This window comes from Centroberyx affinis, unplaced genomic scaffold (assembly GCF_046629955.1).
Source record: "Centroberyx affinis isolate AG114_WGS23_722 - 3 ecotype Tasmania unplaced genomic scaffold, CSIRO-AGI_Caff_v1 ptg001365l_1, whole genome shotgun sequence".
Lineage (NCBI taxonomy): Eukaryota > Metazoa > Chordata > Actinopteri > Beryciformes > Berycidae > Centroberyx > Centroberyx affinis.
This window is the reverse complement of record NW_027279852.1, coordinates 176,622-197,667: the sequence shown is the minus strand read 5'-3', so window position 1 is coordinate 197,667 and position 21,046 is coordinate 176,622. Positions and strand designations below refer to the sequence as shown.

The 21,046-nt window shown below is 38.8% G+C and overlaps 1 protein-coding gene across 2 annotated transcripts in view; it reads right to left on the bottom strand.

Moving 5' to 3' along the window:
* LOC139649500 (sialoadhesin-like) overlaps positions 1-21,046 on the bottom strand; it is a 60,709-nt gene that overhangs the window by 6,392 nt on the left and 33,271 nt on the right. Inside the window, exons 3-4 of one of the 2 annotated variants that reach the window (XM_071525918.1) lie at positions 1,744-2,004; positions 1,242-1,484 (exon numbers count right to left, since the gene is read on the bottom strand). In XM_071525918.1, the coding sequence (XP_071382019.1) occupies positions 1,242-1,484; positions 1,744-2,004 (504 nt within the window). The remainder of the gene's footprint in view (positions 1-1,241; positions 1,485-1,743; positions 2,005-21,046) is intronic. The other variant, XM_071525917.1, reaches the window with a different exon arrangement.

The window sequence follows — 21,046 nt, the reverse complement described above, 5'->3', positions numbered from 1 at the left end:
CCCGCATTTTTTCCCTAATTAGTAAGCGGAGAGTGACAGGAGACACTGGGAGAGAGGGGGGGCATGACATGTGACAAAGGTCCTGGTATGGTATGAGCATTAGACCACTGAGCCACCAGGACGCACCAAGCATCATTTATATTCCTGTGTAGCAGCTGCACAAGTAATTGTTGAGTCATTGGTACTGATCAATAACGCTATCAACCCCTGCAGATATATTATGGACATTTTGTAGATAGATTATTGTTACTTTAGACTAGAGGCCACAGAATATTGTACAAAAACCTCTTTTTCTAACTGCTGATTTTTCATAGGTGACCCAAGGATAATGTTTTCTTCGATTCAACAACTCATGACCTGTAAAATAACTCTTTCATGTTCACTGACTCGCAGTTCGCCTATCTGACCCCTAGTGGCCGTTAGGAGGCATGGCGGTGTCTCCAGACAACACACTGAACCAGGATCATTCACCCGCCTCCTCTCTGCAGCACTGCTGTTTAGCAGCCGACTTGAACCCCCAGGTGTCGAACTTTCCCACCAGCACAGGAACACAGCATAGTACTTAGGGCTAAAAAATGAAAATTGTCTAATGGCAGAAATCCCAGATCCAGATCGTCACCAATCACTGACTCTAATAAACTGATCCTTGGGCCGAGGGCGATCTGTCCACAAGATTCAGCCAAATCTGTCTGTTACTAGTCTAGTCTAGTCTCTTTATACAGCCCTTTATCACAAGCATGTCTTAAAGCGTTTTTACATAGCATCATACATGTCATATACATACTACATCATACATACTACATCTATATACTGTATACATCATATACATCCTATACTACTTGATATACATAATTAACTACATCATATACGTACTATACATCGTATACTACATCATATACCTACTATACCATACTACACACAAACACACTCATGCCTATGGGCAATTTAGAGTCTTCAATTCACCTGACCTGCATGTTTTTGGACTGTTACCTTTTGAGATATCTTGCTAAAAAAACAGATAGACAGAGATAAAAACATAACCTCCTTCCAACTTCATTAGCAGATGTAAAAAAAAACAACAACAACATGAGACACTGACAGAGGCTTGAATGCTGAAAGTTTTTCTGTAAGATGATTGTTTTCACACAGTCTTCTGTGACCCTTATGAGTGCAGAAACCCCATAACATGAATATAGGAAAGAAAACGAAGTTAGTAGAAGAACTAACTCTGATATCCTCACCTCTCACAGCCAGCCAGCTGGGTGGAGACTCTCCAGGATCAGAGATGTGACACTTGTAGAGGCCTTCATCAGACTTGGAAACATGGTGGATGGTCATCTGTCCTGTAGACTCGGTCCTGATGAGGGAGCCATCTTTATAGAAATCAGCTGGGAGGTTGGAGGGAGTCTGGGTTGTACAGTTCAGAGTCACAGCAGCTCCCTCCATCACAGGAAGGACAGGACTCTGCAGGATCACAGCACCACCTGAACACAGAGACACACTACATGATTTAATCCATTTACAGACAGCTTCATCAACAGTTATTGCTGGTGGACTCTGCAGGATTGCAGCACCATGCTGAATGTAATATTTTCATTCATTTTCACATTTGTTTTTTAAAACCAATCCTTTTTCACATAGACATGGAAAACAATAGTAATAACTGTCACAATCATAACTGCTCTCTGGTATTCTAGATAGATAGATATTGATAATTAACATACAGTTATTTAGCAGTCTTACCAGTGAAAGTGATGTTGACGGTGTTGCTGGTTGCTCCCTCTCTGGACTCACACCAGTAAACTCCACTGTCCATGTGGACTGTGTGGCTGATGCTGCAGGAAGAACCTGCTGATTCTCCCCAGTCAACTCCACACTCAGACGTCTTTCCTCTGGTCGTCCTCCTCACTGTCCATCCAGCAGAGCTGTCGTCCTCCTCACAGCTCAGAGAGACAGACTCTCCACGAAAAAACTGTGATCTACTGGGACTCACAGTCAGAGGAGCTGGGGGGTGGGGGGAGGGGTGGGGGGTTAAAGTACTTTTCATTCTTAATGACCACGAGTTCCTATGAACTCACTTCCCAAGCTATATTTTGTCTAGGAAGTAAAGATAAGAGCGCCTTGCCCCTCTGGCAGCCTGACAAAGTACGTCTATGAATGACAAAGGTGGCTGAGGATGTCCCAAAATGGCCACCATAACAGAGTTCTTTTCAAACTCACTTCAAAATGGTCAAGCATGTTTAGCCGCAGCCGTGTCTGTTCTAGTGTTTTTCCCCAGCATTTCTCTTTGGTAGTTTCAGTTCAGTTTATTTATTTTGTGGTGGTTGTTATTTTCCTGGATGGAAGAAAACTTGATATAAAAACTCTCAGACTAAGTAAAGCCTGTTTTTTTGCCAACTGAGGATGCATTGGATACTGACTTGGCCAGTCAGAATGAATAGGAAGCTGTGTAGTTTATAGTACAGAGCAGTTTGAAACAGTTGGGAAATGCGCCCGTATGTTTTAAAGTATCGTGTGACATCAAGCACAAAGCCCATCTCAACCTGTAAGGATATTCTCTGCTCTTGCATTCTTGAGAAATTTGTTTTTTCAGTGACAATTTGGGAAGAACATTCTCCGCAAGGACACAACTATTGAAACAGCATTTTTTTATTTGATAAACATCTAAAGAGTTTATATTTTAAAGCTTAAATTCAAATTCAGTGTCTTTTCAGCCAAAGGATGATCAGTGTCAGTTCTCAAACTAAATTCCTGAAGTAACCCTGTCCAAATTCCAAAACTATCCAAAACACTAGCTTTCTATCAGGGTTTTCTACAAAGGGCCCATCATAACAGTGTGGGACTGTCATGGCAGAAGTGTACCAACCTTGTGTGGGTCTGCAGCACAGCAACATGGTCAGCACTGAAGAGAAACAAGACTCAGTTTGGTTTGAGGTTTTGCACGCATTCAGATAAGACAATTCTACTTGAGAAAACTGAAAAACTCAGGGGTCTAGTGCATGGAAAACATTTGTTATATCTTCCATCCTTAACATTAATTGTATTTTGTGTTACAGGATATTTATTTGGTTCTACTGTATAACACTGAAGAATGATTTGTCTGCAGTACTAATACAGGATAGATACAGGATAAATACATGAAACAGGATTTCTGTAACGACTGCCACTGTAGCTCTCAGACTCCAAAAATCAGCTGGTAGTGGATTGATGTTTGTCTTTCATAAATGTGACTTCACCAATTTACCATCTATCCCCCTGTTGGCTGAGAAACAGCACTGACCCTAGTGTGGGGCTGTTAGACTAAATAAACTGAATAAAGTTAATCTTGTTTTGTCTTGTCTGAAGACGTTTAGCATGTGCTCACAGCGTTGTTTGGCTGAATCCAGCCGATGACTTTTCATGCATCACCCCCTCTATCACCCTACTCTTGACCAACTAACTGACTGGGAATAACTAAGTAATATCCAAGTAAAACAACAGAAACCCCAGAGCGGGCCTCTCCTTCAGTGGCCTGAAAAGGACATCTGGCAGAAACCATCATAAATATCACAACCATCCAGAACCTATAGAACATATAATATACAATTTGTAGTTGTAAAACAGCAGCAGGCGGGGCCTGTTCTGGGTTTTTTGCTGTTTTCTGTTATTTGTTTTCTGTTTTGTAAACAAATGAAAACCTAATGATAAAACAGATTGTTTCTGCATAGGCGTCGTCACTTTCTGTAATCAGTGTCCCTCCCTTTTTAAACTAGTTCATCCTTCGCCTTTCTAAGTTCAAGTTTTCAAATTTGTGCAGTAGATTTGATTCTTTTTTAAAATAAGTTACATATATACAACATAATGTAATGCAGCTAAGTACTACTACTACTACTACTACTACTCAGTCATAACTAGTCACTTCCATTTTGCTTGGAAATTACTTAGTTATTTCCAGGCTGCATTATTGCATAATTAATGGCCTGTAATTTAAAAGGTTACCAAATCGTCTTTGAAAAATAGGGAAAACACACAGACACACACACACACACACTTACAGAGCAGCCATTGTAGAGATGTGCCCCCCATTGTACAGCTTGGCGATATGAGATCAACACTAAAATTTACCAGTCACACCAAATAAAACCCGCCCCCTTCCTCTGTGCATGTGTGACTATGTCAGAGTGTCTATGTGGTTTTCTCTGTAGCAGCTACTAGGAAATAGGTTATTTAGTCTAACTTAGTTTGGTTTATTCGCACTGTGATAAAACATACAAGTGAAGTGATAAAACCACAAAAATACAATGACAACAAACACAGGTAGAAGAGATTAAAAGGAGAGAAAAACCAACCAAGCAAAGACACAACTGATACCAGAATCTCAACGACAGCAGCAGACAACATGGTAGAACAAGGACTAAGTTCAGTAGTGTTGTGGGGGGAGGGGGGGGGGGGGGGGGGGGGGGGCAAGTGAAGGATCCTGATTCAGTGTGTTGTCTGTAGACATTACCATGCCTCCTAATGGCCACTAGGGGCAGATAAACTAACCATGAGGATGTGAGTGAGTAAGTGAGGTAGTTTCCAGGTCCATGACTTGCTTTGCATCTAAAAATGGTAGAACAACCATGCAAAGCTGCAAGATTAATTCATATAATATGTTAATTATATTAGCTAAATGAGTTGTAGCTGGCTAGCTAACTAGCCAGCAGGGCAGTTCAAGCTACAACTCTTCATGTTTTGGAGTAGAGACTAGGGCTAAAGACAAGACAGTTTACTGTGTCACAGTAACCTACATTTGGAAACAAATCCACCTTATCACACTATTCACTTTTACTGAGAACGTTGCTGAATGGATCTACAGCCACACCACAACAAGCTGACTCAGCTGCTCTCTGCTGACAGCTGCTTCACACACATTTACACTTTATTCACTAACACACAGTTCTACAGTGTTTCTCCATCATGGAGACTCAGCTGCTGGAGCAGATTGGTGATAAAAATGTAAATCCTCTTCCATCTGACAGCATGACCTTAGTGCTTCCTAAACAGTCAACTTCATGTGTTACTGCATTTTGAGTCTTAAAGGGTCTGTGTGTAATTTATGCCTCAATACTGACCTCTGTCGAAACAGCATTCTCACATAGGTGTTCCTCTTGCCCAGGTGTGATGGTGGTGTTCATGACGTTGTCTGTTGATCTGTTGGGGCGGAACGCAAACTGGAGAGGATCCAGTCTGTCTGGTAAGCTTGCCTTGTTGTGGGCCATGACTCGCCTCTCAAAGCACTTTGTGATGATGGGAGTGAGTGTGACGGGACGATAGTCATTCATGCCACGTTGGTTTTCTTTGGCACAGGGATGATGGTGGAGATCTTGGAACAGGTCGAGGTTATAGCCTGGGACAGGGACAGGGTGAAGATGTCTGTGAACAGACCCACCAGCTGGTCGGCACACACAGTGAGGGTGTGACCTGGGATACCGTCTGGACCTGTGGCTTTGTGAGTATTCACTCTCGAGCGTTTCCCTCACAGCCTCCTTGGTGACCGACAGCACCTGGTAGTCCGGACTGGTGGGGACCCTGCTGGACAGATCTGAGTTCAAGGCCTTGTCTGTATTGGTGCTTTGCATCCTTGATGGATTTCCGAAGCTTTGTACTCATGCAAAGCGTCGGAAAGCTTGGATGCTTCCATGTCACCAGAGTTGAATGCAGCTGTACAGGCCTTTGCCTTGTTGAAGAAAAAATTATGTGACATCTTTTGTTACTTTTACTCGCTCTGTTAATATAATTGTGGGATATGGGTTACATCCTACAATAGATATGAAAAAGAAAATCTGATCTGAGCAGCAGTTCAGAACTGAACATGAAGGCCTGTGGTGTGAACGCAGCCTTACAGACTGCTAGAAATAACCAGAATCTTCCTGGAGCTGATGCCTGTGGTTCTGCTGAAAGGAAATGAAGAGGAAGTGATTTTGTGCTTGAGTTTCTGAAGCCGCTCTTTGTTTTTACAACTCGGTCAACAACAGCTAAATACACTCTATCAAACTACATCACTTTACAAATCATTTTGAATAATTTTGTAAGAACTGTCTTTATTATATGTATGTATGTATGCTATGAGCTACAGTATGTGTGCACAGTATGTCTCCGTAGAAGAGATGAAGGCAGTTGATTAACTAGAGATCACATTCTTATCAACTGATCATTATAAAGGGATCATTAATTAATAAACTGATCATTAATTAACTATTAATTATACCTGCTAACCAACACACACACACACACACACACACACACACACATTTCTCACCTCAGGAATTGCATATAATGTCTGAATTTACAAAATTATTACACTATCAAATTCACATGCTGAATGACTGAATCACATGCTGATAAATTAATGTTGTTGTTATTATTATTATTATTATTATTATTATGAATACTAACTATTCATATAGCATTTACCTAAATCCAGGCTTAGTAGTTGACTTAGCTGTACTGGTACTGTACCAGTAGGACCAGTACAGGTACAGCATGGTCGTTCTGTCATCCTGCTGGCTGGAGAGTGGCTCTCTGCTGACATCTAGTGGTTTAAATTGTCAACAACAAATTGATTTGTAGAAAATCAGTTGAACCCCAAACTGAGTGGGCTGTCAACGATTCCTTGCACTGAAATAAACCTGTATGTAGATGATTTACACACCGTGGGCCTGCTTTTAACTTTTGATATTATTAGTGTTAGAAGTAGTAGTAGTAGCAGTAGTAGCACAGAGAGAGAAAGAGAGAGAGAGAGAGAGAGAGAGTGTGTGTGTGTGTGTGTGTGTGTGTGTGTGTGTGTGTGTGTGTGTGTGTGTGTGTGTTTGTGTGTCCACGTGTGTATGAAAGAAGAGAAGTGCAGAGAGCAGCATTAGAAGAGCTGCATTAGGAGAACAGCAGTGGTGCAAGTGGAGCTCAAACGTTCATAATTCAAAAACTAAACTAAAATCCCATCACTTAGATATTTACATTGTGAGAAAGAGCAGGACTGGCTGAACATTTTAATGTGTAATGCATGCAGTGTTAGAATTGTGGAAATTGTGACAGTTTAAAAATGTATAAACAGAAACAATCTGTTCATAAGAGCCAAAAACACTATAGCATTAGTGTTGAACAAACCATCATAGCTCAAAAACTACAAATCCCATCATTCAGGTATTTACATTGTGAGAAATAGCTTGACAGTTTGATGTGTAATCTGTGTATTTAGTGTAAAAAGTGTGAAAACTATTGTGATGTGAATGAGCTGTGGGACTCTAATCAGTGACGTCATGAGCATGGACTCACCGATTGACTGAACTGATTGAATTGAATACAGGTGGGACTGATTGCGAGCGCGAGAGAGACGCCAAACAGGCAAAAGACTGAGCAGACGCCGCATTCAGGGGGATCATCTTGCTGCTGCCGCTCGGCACTCTTTTGGGAGGGAGGGTGTCGTTCACAGTCATTTAGGACTGCTGGCGATGAAGACAGGCAGAGTAGTATGCAATCAAATAGTAATGTAATAGTTATGTAATAATAATAGTAATGTAGTAGGGGGTTAGTTGTTCCTGTGTTAGGAGGGAAGGTCTGCTGCCTCCTGTAGAAAGTCAGGGCCGGTACTCTAGAAGAGTGCAGTAGCCGTCACCGCTCAATCTTACTTCCTGCCGTCTGGTGTGACACTGACACCCGACCAATACTTTTCTGATCCTCAGGAAGGATGGCAGCAAGACGCTGTTTTAGTGCTTTTAGCAATGGACTCGGCTGTAGTTGACTGCAGAGGGATGAACTCAAAAAATCTTTCCTGCACGTTGTTTTTGTCATCAATGTAGTGCAGCACAAGTTGGGTCTGTGTGGCAATATCCATTGTCTCATCTGCCTGGATTGATAAAAAATGACTACTCTGGGCTTCTTTGATGATGTGCTCACAGCAGACAGCATACAGTCCAGTAGCTCGTTCTGCACAGTTTTTGAAGTTCCCTTAAACACAGTGGCGTTCTCAAGGTGCTCTTTCAATACTACATCAAGGGAGGCAACAAAATTCACCAACCCACGGAATATCCCGGGATTATTGGAGCTCTCACTCTCATCATGCCAAAGCCAACTCAAAGGCTCCACAAAATTTCACACAGTCTATTATTCTGGACAGAATGCGTCGATTTTTTGTCACCTGTTTTTTGTGCCTTCTAATGCCAATCCTATAGCCTTCATATAGCTGTTCAGCAATGCTAAGCCTGCCAAAACAAATGTAGCCTCATGCTAAGATGGCTGTGGTTACTTTGGTGCCGTTTGTATTTTTACGAAAGATGTTTTAGGTCTTGTACCCCGTCTTTGTCCACAACACTTCTGTGCCGAGACTTTGAAATAGCAAACAGGGAAAGCAATAAAAGGCATTACTTACACCACATCCAGCTAGCCAACTCTGTTTTTCATAACAAGAGCGGAAGAGGCCCCGGGTGTAAGCTTGTCCTTGATCACTTGCCTGCTGCTGAATTTGTAAATCTGGTCGGTCTGGTCCAAGCTCCTTTATCTTCTTTTTTTCTTCCAGTGAACGCCTGGTGAAAGGGTGTTTTTGTAAGGAAATAACCAAATTTTCTTTGATTTCCACGGTTCCACTTGAAGTTGCCATCTCCTGAAAGTACCGGTCAGTGACAGTCGCGCATCCGTAGTTCCGACTGTGAACATGACAGCTAGCGCTTCGAGAATTGTCCAATCATATTAGATCAGAAAACATAAAAATAATACCAATTCGCTGCCAATAAAAGTGGGGTCTGGGGTGCAGAGAGCTGCGTCCCGTGGAAAATCTGAAGCAACCAATTAGAGAGCAGCCTCAGGTCACTTACATACACACTCATTTGGCCGGCGACCTTAGCATATGTATTCACACAGATACAATTTGGAACCAATTTTTTATGAATGCTGACAGCCGCTGACAGATGAGTAAACAATTTTTATTTTATAATTATTTTGCATTATATAATTATTTATGTTTAACATGTTTAAGTAGACTGACTTTCTTCTCCAGTTCAAATTAGCTCTGTTTCTGTTAAGAAAAGGTATATGAACGAGAGTACTAGTGCTCAGTTTATGGATGCAATAACTATATTACCAACTATGAATGCAGAGACAGTTGATGTACTCCTGGATAACTTTAACTTGAAAATGTTGCATGTCATGGATGTTGTTGCACTGGTAAAAGTCAAGAAAACTTTGAGCAAACAGAAGGCACCATGGAGAAATACCATGATTGTCATGGTTGTGACTTTGCCTTGTTCATTGTCTAGGTTTTGTATTTCTTTGTGTATTGTTTCCCTGTCTAGTTCTTGTAGTTCTACGTGTACCATGTTTCCTGTCTGCCCCAGCTGTGTCTTATTTGTAATCACCCCCATGTGTATATCAGTCTTGTTCCCCAGTCAGTTTTCATCGGATCATTGCGTTCTGTTACATATGTCAGTTTGTGTGTAGAGCTCTCGTTTTTGGTTTATAGACTTCTGGTTAATTTCTTTCTCTGTGATGGACTTTGTCTCTGATTGCTGTATGTCAGCAGCTCCTCTCACAGATCACTCTGTTATCAAGTTGATTTTTAAACCCCCTGGTGTTTGCTGCAGAAACAAAGGGTACTGGAAATTCAACTCCAGTTTACTAAAATGCCAATCATTTTATGATGGCATTAGAACCATAATCTCTAATGTGATGACTGATGAATCTGTGACATCCTATATTTCTAAATGGGAATTCTTAAAATTTAAAATTCGGGAATATTCTATAAATTTTGGAAAATTGCTCAACAGGAGTAACAAATTATCAGAAGTTAACATCATTAAAGAAATAAACACCTGCTGCAATAAGACGTCACCTACTGACGACGATAAACAGAAATTACAAACTCTGCAAACTAAACTTGATGAAATCTATCTTAGAAAAGCCGAAGGGGCCTACATAAGATCCAGGGCAAAATGGATAGAGGAAGGTGAAAGAAGCACGTCATATTTCTGTCGATTAGAAAAGAGGAGGCAGGAGAGAAACTCAATCAAAGCTTTATTGATTCATGATCAAGTAAATACAGATCCAGCCTTGATTGCTAAGGAAGTAGTTTCTTTCTATAGTAAATTATATTCCTCAGCCTTTTCTATTGATGATGCTGACTCTTTCTTCAACCATATCAAAGATCTTATTCTCCACATAGACGATGAGTTCGCAGAGTTGTGTGATGCTGATATTACTTCTGATGAGCTGGATAAAGCAGTAGAGAGTTTGTCCTTAGACAAATCTCCAGGTAGTGATGGTCTCACAGCAAAGTTCTATAGACATTTTTGGGACTTTCATATGTTAAAAGAAGCAACTGAGAGTATGACATTTCCTTCTACTATGAAACAAGGTATAATAACTTTAATTCCCAAGCCTGGTAAGGACCCCAAAATATTAGATAATCTTAGACCAATCACATTATTGAACAACGACTACAAAATTGTAACTCTTATTTATGCTAATAGATTAAAAAAGAATCTACATAAAATTATAAGTGATTCCCAATCTGGTTTTATGAAGGGTAGATCCATTCACAGCAATATTTGCTTAGTGCTTGACCTTTTAGATTACAGTCATTTAATTGAAGATGATGGTTTTATTTTGTTTCTTGACTTTTATAAAGCATTTGATTCAATTGAGCACCCGTTTATTTTCCACTGTTTAACGTTATTGGGTTTTGGGGATAAATTTCGAAACATTATAGAATCTATTTATGAAAACACAAATAGTTCTATTTCTTTGCCAGGAGGTACATCACCCCGATTTACAATCAAACGCGGGGTTAAACAAGGCTGTCCTATTTCTCCATTTCTCTTTATAATAGCTACAGAAATGCTCTCTATCTTTATTAAAAATTCTACCATCGCTCCGTTAGAGGTGCTTGGGAAACCAGTAATCATTAGCCAGTTAGCAGATGATACAACCATCTTTATGAAGCAGCTAACTGAAGTCCCAAAGATACTACAATTGATTCACACTTTCTCAAAAGCCTCTGGTCTAAAGCTAAATTTGAAAAAGTGTGAGTTAATGCCAATTCATCAAAGTCATTTAACAGAGGCATACAACATTCCCATAAAATCCACTGTTAAATACTTGGGCATACACATATCTAAAGACTCAACTGAAAGTGAAAATATGAATGTGTGGAAGGTAATAGATGAATGCCAAACTAGACTTAACTCATGGTTATTGAGAGACATTAGTTTATTGGGTCGAATCTTTTTGACTAAAATGGAAAGCATCTCAAGGTGTATCTACCCGGCATACTCAATTGCTATTCCTAATAGAGCTATTAAAAAAATCAATCAGGTTAATTTTGATTATATTTGGAAAAGGAAAATCCACTATGTTAAGAGAGCAGAGATGACCAAAGAATTTAAAGATGGAGGCCTACAAGCTATTGATTTTGATTTTATGAATGGAACCTTGAAAATTAATTGGTTAAAATCTTTTCTGAACAATAATAACTTTTGGTACCATATCCCCAGAGAAATATTCAAGAAATTAGGGGGTATAGAATTTGTACTTAAATGTGATTTCACTATTCAAAGACTCCCAATTAAATTATCCCTTTTTCACCAGCAGGTCCTTTTATATTGGAAACTCTTATACAATCATAATTTTACCCCACACAATACACCGATATGGAATAACAGATATATTACGGTTAAAAACAAATCGTTGTTCAACAAGGGCTGGATGGACAAAGGTATTTGGTCAGTGATTCACTTAGTTGATAGTAGTGGCTGTATCATGTCATATGAGAATTTCTGCCTTAGATATGATTTAATTGGCAATCGTAACATATTTAAATCCATAACTAAAGCCCTCCCTCACTCTATTCTATGTTTAATTAAAGGAATTTTAACCAATTCTACTCCTATCATCACTTGTCTCCCACAACTTTTAGTTGGAGGCTGTGACTTTAAAGTCAAAATCCCAAACAAAACAATAAGAAATATGTTTGATAACATCTCATACCCTATAGTATCTTATAGAAACTCAATTTTACAAATCTATTCGAAAAGTACTGTTAACACGTTACGAACAAAATATTTAAAATTCCCCATAACTCCCAAAGCCAAAGAAATCCATTTTAAAATTTTAAATGGAGTGTATCCATCCAGTTTTTTGATATGACAGCGTTTTGGAATTGAAACCAATAATTGTGTATTTTGTGATGATATTGAAACTACTGATCATTTATTTTTCCAGTGTATGTATTCTGAAGCTTTCAGTGGTGGAATGTAACGAAGTACAAATACTTCGTTACTGTACTTAAGTACATTTTTCACGTATCTGTACTTTACTTTAAAATATAGAGTATACTTTGACTTTTACTCCACTACATTTTGCAGTTATTATCTGTACTTTCTACTCCACTACATTTCTAAAATGCACCTCGTTACATTTTATGGTTGATCAGTCACCAAAATGTTGTCTTCACAAAAAATATCGGTTGCGTTTCTGCCTCGGAAGTTTAAACCAATCAGGTGCTGCTATCCCGGCCTCCAATGACAGCAGAGCGTGGCGTGCATTTGGAAGCGGCAGTGTAATTTGAACAACAGTCGATATGGACCCAGAGACTGAGCCCCCTGAGTCGAGCCACCCTTGGCCCTATTTAAAAGAAATGTTTAAATATACAGGCTCCAGGAATGAATCATGGAAATTCCAGTGTCTCAACTGTCTGCCTCAAAGAAAAGAACTACTGGCTTTCAAGAATTCACCTTCAAATCTAAAGAAACACATTGAGGTAAGCAGAGCTCTTGCTATGCTAAGTTATTTTCTCAGGCTTATACATGTTAGCCAAGGTTGTATTAATTTTGTTTACTGACATCATGTTATAAATGCTCTAATCTAGCAAAGTACATGTTAATATACAGCAATCGCCAGAAAAGAGTACAAAGATGTTTTCATTATTTAGCTAACTTCCATGGGAACGTAAGGTGGTAAGCTAGGTTAGCTTGTCACACATGCTAGCTCGACGTCGTTTACAATGTAATATAGGGTCTAGCTTTTCTAGGTTGTGAAATTAGTATTATGGACAAGTTTGCACTTGCACATTGCCTAGATAGTGCAGGTAAAAATCGGTGGTAAAAACAAACACTTGAGTGAACGTAATTTATCACAGGCATAAGCTCGTTTGTTTTACATTAGCCGTTTAGCGGTCGTTATTACAACGTTCAGGTTTAATATGGATCGGTTCCAAGAGTGTTGGTGGGGGGGCTGTGAGTTTGCGGACCAGCACTGTCCAGTCAATTAATGTAAAACACTGCTGTGCATTTTCTTCTGAGCTCTTTAGCAGAGAAAGGTGTGGTCAGTCTGAGCCCACAACTCTTAGCACCACTCCGCTCCATCGTTGGTTTTCCAGACAGACTAAAAGCCACAGCGCAATCTACTGTCTGTATCGGAGCATATAACACCAGCTGTTCACTGACGGTGCATTTTTAAGTGAGTGGGAATGAGATGCACAGCTCCAAAAATTAAAAATTATTATGGAGAGCGTTTATAATGAATCTGTGGGAAATCTATCTGTTTAAAAAAATATTTTCTCTTTGTTAGGATATGTTCTACTATATTGTTGATAGAGTGAAAAGAGGTAGAATCATATTTTCAGTGGAGTATTCCTGTAGTACCGTGATATAATACCATTACCACAAAAAAATTATACAGTGATATAAATTTTAGGTAATATCACCCACCCCTAGAATTAAGATTGATTAATTAATTAATAATATATTATTATTGTTGATATATTTTCAGAGAAGGCACAGATCACATCTCCAGCGTTACAATGACCTGACAGCAATGACAACTAAAAGGAAGGGAAGCTTGTCTGTTGGCGAAGGTCCTTCAACTAGTAAGCAGCAGAAACTGGCGGTGGCAGACACAAAAGCTTCTCAGAAGACCACAGATGTTGCGGTGATGAACTTTGTTGTTCAGGGTTTGCACCTTTTGGAGTAGTGGAGCAACCTGGATTCATATCTTTAATGCAGCATATTCAGCCAAATTACACAGTGATGTCACGGACAACTTTAAGAGACAGGATTGGAAAAAAAAACAGTGCAAATGAAAGCAAAAGTGAAGAATGCAATGCAGAACATTAAATACATCTCAACAACCACAGATTGTTGGACGGCCCATCGTCAAAGCTTCATAGGTGTTACTGCCCACTGGATCGAGCCAGAAAGCCTGGAGAGATGTTCTGTTGCTCTGGCATGTCGAAGGCTGAAAGGATCACATACCTATGATGTACTAGCTGAAGCCCTGAATGACATCCACATGGAATACAATATTCGGGAAAAGATTGTCAGAACTACAACTGACAATGCCTCCAATTTCATCAAGGCCTTCAGGGTTTATGGGTGTGATGAAGAAAGTCCTGCTGAAGGGGGGTGTGAAGATGTGAATGACAGTGAGAAGGAAGAAGAAGTTCCCGAAGAAGATCCTGAAGTGGAGACAGAGGCTGTTGAAGTGGAAGCTTTAATGAATGAAGAAGATGATGAGTGTGCCGAATATCAGCTTCCAAAGCATCACCGTTGTGCGTGTCATCTCCTTAACTTGATCTCAACAGCTGATGCCCAAAATGCCAACTCCAACGACATCTACAAGAAAATAAGTCGTGCAGCATTTGCTAAGTGCTCATCATTTTGGAATAGGACCTCTCGCTCCTCTACAGCTGCAGAGGTCATTGAGAGGGAGTGCAAGCTGCAACTCATTCGACCAGTTGACGCTAGGTGGAACTCTCTCTTTCTTTCGGTTGAACGGATATTGCGAATAATTAGAGAGAGTGGAGAAGGAGCCATCAGAGCAGTGACCACTGCATTTAAAATCCCCATGTAAGTGTGGCTGGGAGCAGATACACATGTATGGGTATAGTAATATTGTAGCTGACTTACCATCTAGCTGCTGTTAAAGTAATTGTATTATTAACTGCATTTAGATAATTTGGAACGTTATCATCTTATCAACCACCTGTTTCATGTTTCTAGAGCTAGATCTTAATTTGAGATACTAGCATTTCATAATTTAAGTATTTTGCACAGCCAAACACATAATCTTGTAAAAACATGATTGGTGAAATTAAAGTTGTTTTCAGATTTATGCTTGTAGACTACATGTTGTAATGTTCAATATAGACTACTTTCTGATATTAAAAATGCCAAATCATAATTTCAGCATTATCAACTTGATAATATTCTAGTATACTTAGATTTTTTCAACTATTTTGATCTTTAATTGACATTCTACATTCTGGTGTTTTGTCCCTGTGTTACAGGTTCAGCCCTGCAGAACTTGCTTTCTTGACTGAATATGTTGCAACCATGGGCCCAATCTCCAAGGCACTGAACATATTGCAGGCAGAGGAGGATGTCCACATGGGATGGCTAGTGCCAACTATAACCCTCCTAAATGTGAAGCTTGACCGCCTGAAAACCTCATCTAGGTTCTGCCAGCCACTGATCACTGCCCTTCAAGAAGGAATAAAGCGGCGATTTGGAGACATGCTTTCTGACCCTGAACTTGTTGCTGCTGCCATTTTGCTTCCGAAGTTCCGCACCTTGTGGACAAGCAATGCGGACTTGCTGAAATTGGGTAAGTCACTGAAATGGTATTATTCATTTATTAAACCTTGTAAAAGTCAGATCCTGATCATAGTAAGATATAACAGTTGATCCGAAAATGTGTTAATAGTCACAAAGGAGAAACAGCACAATGGCCTAGTTATCATGATGTTCATATGGTTACTGTATACACATACAGTCCATGTTTATTGGTTTCACACATTTCCTTTATTCTGTCTGGAAATTCTTTTGTATAGGCATGGACTACATCAAGGGCCACATGGATCTGGAGTCAGTCCCATCACCAGGCAGGCATTCAGGGTCAGAGGAGGAGGACTTCTTTGGTCTTATGAAGGGAAACGTTCAAGAAACCACAAGACAGCTGGACACCTATCTGACCAGTTCAACAACCTCCATGAATGTGCCCAATGTTCTCAACTTGTCCCTCAAAATCAACACTCCGCTGCCTGCCTCCGCAGCATGTGAAAGACTTTTTAGCTCAGCCGGGCAGATTTTTTCTCCAAAAAGAGGCAGACTAGGCTCAAAAAACTTTGAAAACCAACTCTTGTTGAAATTGAACAAAAAGTTCTGGTAATGCAAATGACAAAGAAACTGCCATGTTAAAACTGTTGTGCAGAGAAAAAAAAAGAAAATGTTCATAGATGAGCTTTGCCAGCATTAAGACTTGTTGAATTCTCATGTTAGCGACATGTCAGAAGTTAAAGAAAAGAATGGTTTAAAAAAAGGGCTGCAACTAATTTTTTATTTTTCACAGTTGAATATTCTGTTGATTAGAATAGTTGAATAATCTGTCGATAAGTTAGCCTATTTGATCAGATAAATGACTGAAAAATGTGACATGATCTGTCTCTTCCAAAGCTTGACATTATGTCCTCAAATTCTTTGTTTTGTTATTGCACTAAGATCTTTAGTTAATTGTCAGTGAGGAATAATTTTTAAGTAATGTTCTTAAAAATGTCACAAACTAATTACCAGTACTAAAATTGTCATTGATTAATAGCCTAGTCAGTTACTAGCCTAGTTTTTGCCATGTAAACTCTGGATACATTTTTTTTCTATAATGCAGCCAACAGAGTCTAATGTTTTGCTTTGAATAGATTTACAATAAAATAAATGATTTGAAGATATAACCGTCTTCTTTATTGGTTTTGCCAAATGATATTAGAAAATGCAGATGTTACTACTAGTAATTCTTATACCTCTGCAGATGCCATTAGTAATACTTACCAGCAACAACTTTTGTTTATTGTAAAGGTTAGCGTACTTATGCTTACCTTCTGTGATACATTTCACGCTCTATTTTATAATTCTGTTGATTATATGTTACCTAACAGGGTAACACAGCCCCATACTATGTTTTATTGAAATATAGGCCTGGACATTAAGAGACAACCCATTGTGTGAGTACTTTTACTTTTAATACTTAAAGTACATTTAAAAGTAAGTACTTATTTACTTTTACTTAAGTAGGATTGTTAATGTAGTACTTCTACTTTTACTTAAGTATATATTTTGCTGGTTATCTGTACTTTTACTTAAGTACTGAGCTTCAGTACTTCCTCCACCACTGGAAGCTTTATGGCTACATAACTGGCTTTGCCCAAAGGTTTTTCAACTTGAAAACTTTTCTCAAAAGGACATTGTTTATGGACTTGTCATGGACAATAGAAAAGATGACTTTCTGGTTAATAACATTCTTATTCTTGGAAAATTTTATATACACAAATCCAAGTATATGAAAGTGAAACCTAAGTTTACTGTCTTCCACAATGAGTTTCTTTCTTACATGAAAGCCCTTAAAGTCATGAAAAGTAAAAATGCATTGGAACTTTTTAGTTTAATAGAAGAATATGATTTAAAAAAAAAAGCCCTAGCCCTTTAAGTTATTATTGTTATTATTATTATTTTTTCTTTTTGTTATACGTAATATTATTGTAATCTCTTTTCTGTTTTGATTTGTCCTTTTTCTGTCTTTGGTAAGCACCTGATCCTATTGATTTATTGTGATGGTTTCAAAGCCATGAGGTTTGTACATGGATTTGTTCAATAAAAAAAATAAAAAAAATGATGGTAAAAGCCCTGAAAAGAGAATGCAGGAAAGCTGAAAGTAAGTGGAGAAAAACCAGACTAGACAGCTACATTTTTCTAAGATGATTAACAGGAACATCAATAATTCTTGCACTCTATTTGCCATGGTTGACAAGCTCACAAACCCCCCAAAACAGATAGTCCCAGAACTCCTTTCCACAGAGAAATGTAATGAATTTGCTTGCTTTTTTTTAATGAAAAAAATCAAAACTATTAGACTGACCATCAACGTCACACAGTCGGACAATAAAACTGTTAAAAAGGCCATCTAATTGCCATGTTCAGACTGTCATTATGTTCAGGCTGTAGTAAAGGCCCCCTAGTGGACATTTTTAGTTAGGCAGACTTATGGTCATCAAGATTAGGACCCCCCTTTCAGTTGGGCTTTCATGATGTGGTGTACTGCGTTGTTCCTGCATGTTCAAGTTGTTATTCCTTGCTTCGTCACCTCTACTTTTCAGAGTGTTGTCTGTGCGTGCAGCTAAGTGTAAGTCACTTATTCATTTGTTGTTTATGAGTATTTGTATGAGTGTTTTAGTGTATTCTGTTACACTGAGTTATGTTGCTATTAGCTCTATCGCTAGCATAGCATGACTTTGACATGACACATATTACCATAGTGGTAGCTAAGTGTTTGTTAGCTATTGTGATGATTAGGTTATCCATATTACAGTTTTATCTTGACTTGAGTTAATTGGAGATAGTTATATGAAGTCATACGAATTGCAAGCATCTCTGTACTGGCTGTAACAGTTAATTCATGTTGCTACGCCTTGATAAATCATTTGCATTCTGTATAGGACACCAATTGAAATCTTGTATTTTATTTCTCGTTTTGTAGAAACCACACATAACTAACACTTGTAATGGAAAGTGAAGAGGACTGTAACTTTGCATAGGTTCATTAAACTACCCCTCGTAGTGGACACTGTCTCATCGTGTTCTTGCCGGACATGCTGTAGTGGTTGCCAGTCAGCATCTGGGACAATTTATACTCCAGAAGTCACACTTCAAAACAAAAACTATGCCGTCTCTACGACCACCTAGAAATAATTTGACTATTATGTCACAATTTAATACTATTGATCAAAAAACCCTGGAGGAAACAGTTTGGCATCTTAAATCATCGACATGTTGTCTCGACACACTGCCGTCTGACTTTAAAACTATTTTTAACTCTGTAAAAATTGATTTGCAGCAAATAGTTAATGCTCACTGCTATCAGGCAGCTTCCCAAAGTCATTAAAAATAGCTTCCATTAAGCCACTCTTAAAAAGAGAGAACTCTGGATACCTCTGTGTTAAACAACTATAGACCTGTCTCAAATCTTCCTTTTATAGCTAAGATCATTGAGAAAGTTGTTTTTAATCAACTCAGCAATTTTTTAAACTTCAAACTCAAACTCTTTTTGACAAATTTCAATCCGGCTTCCGACCTCACCACAGCACTGAAACAGCTCTCATAAAAGTGTTAAGTGATATACGGCTGAATACTGATTCAGATAAAATATCAGTTCTGGTTTTATTAGATCGCAGTGTGGCATTTGACACTGTAGATCACAGAATATTGCTAAACAGGTTGGAAAATTGGGTTGGACTTTCCGGAGCAGTCCTTAACTGGTTCAGGTCCTATTTAGAAGGCCAGAGTTACTTTGTCACCATTGGCAGTTATGAATCTGACAGAGTGGCTATGACATGTGGAATCCCCCAGGGATCAGTTCACAGACCTCTTTTGTTTAATCTTTACATGCTGCCTTTGGGTCAAATTCTACAGAACAACAACATTGATTACCATCAATTACGCTGATGATACTCGGATATATCACCAGTCACATGACTTCAGCCCAATAGACTCTCTGTCATTGTTTAGACGAGATAAATAATTGGATGAGCCAAAACTTTCTTCAATTAAATAAGGACAAAACAGAGATTATTGTGTTTGGCAACAAAGAGAAGATAATTAGTATTAGTAAATAGCTCAACTCTAACAACCAAAGACCAAGTCTGAAATCTTGGCGTTCTAATAGACTCAGATCTCACTTTTACCAGCCATATCAAAGCAATCACTAAAACAGCCTTCTATCATCTTAAAAATATAGCCAGAATCAAGGGTTTGGTGTCCAAAAATGACCAAGAGAAGCTCATCCATGCTTTTATTTCCAGTAGGGTGGACTATTGTAATGGTCTCTTAACTGGTCTTCCTAAAAAAGACCATTAAACAGCTGCAGCTCATTCAGAATGCTGCTGCTAGAGTTTTATCCAGGACCAGGAGAACAGAGCACATAACCCCAGTTCTAAAATCTTTACACTGGCTTCCAGTTAGTTACAGAATAGATTTTAAAGTGCTGTTACTAGTCTATAAATCACTGAATGGTCTTGGCCAAGGGCATCACTTGGTGTTGAAAAGTGGTGGGGACATAAGGGCTCAGATGAAAAAAACTTTTTTAAATGGTCTTCTGCGATTTTAGGCAATGTAATGGGGGGATCGGTATGAGGTCAGAGTTAATACTATTGATCAAAAAACCCTGGAGGAAACAGTTTGGCATCTTAAATCATTGACAGTAATTATGGTGAGAAAAAAATTGCATAACGGTGCATCAAAAGGGCATCGCCTAGCTACTACAGAGTCGACAATATTAAAATATTCAGCATAAAACACACAACAGTGTCGACCACACAAGTTCAGTCATCCATATGCATCACACCACAGCTGCAACACAAGTATTTGTTAAAGTTATTGATCGGCGCATTCACGTTTTTGGGTCATTTTAGAATCAGTAGGCTAGGGGGGATTTTTTTTGTTTTAGCTTCTGTTACTTTTTTTGGACAATGCACATTTGTTTCTTCTATATTTACATTGCATTGTATGTTTTCTTATTGTGCAAATAAACCTTTCTCAAAGCGTTCTCATTTGTTAGTTAACATTTCTTAGTGCAAGCTATTTTTCAGAACATTTTTAACAAATTATGCTTTTAAAAAGTGATGAGGACAAAATCGGCCATTTCAAAAAGTGGTGGGGACATGTCCCCAGCGTCCCCAGTGTAAATGACACCTATGGTCTTGGCCCAGAATACATCTCTGATATGCTTAAGGAATATAAACCGAGTAGGGCTCTTAGATCCATGGACAGGTCAGCTAGTACAGCCCAGAGCCCAAACTAAACATGGTGAAGCAGCATTTAGCTGTTATGCTGCAGGCAACTGCAACAAACTGCCAGAAGATCTTAGACGTGACCCAAATGTAGCAATTTTTAAATCCAGGTTAAAAACATTTCTGTTTTCATGTGCCTACGATTAAGTCTAAGAGCTCTAAAACACATTAATTCTGGAAGTAGACCTCTAGTCACTCCCAGCGGGGAAG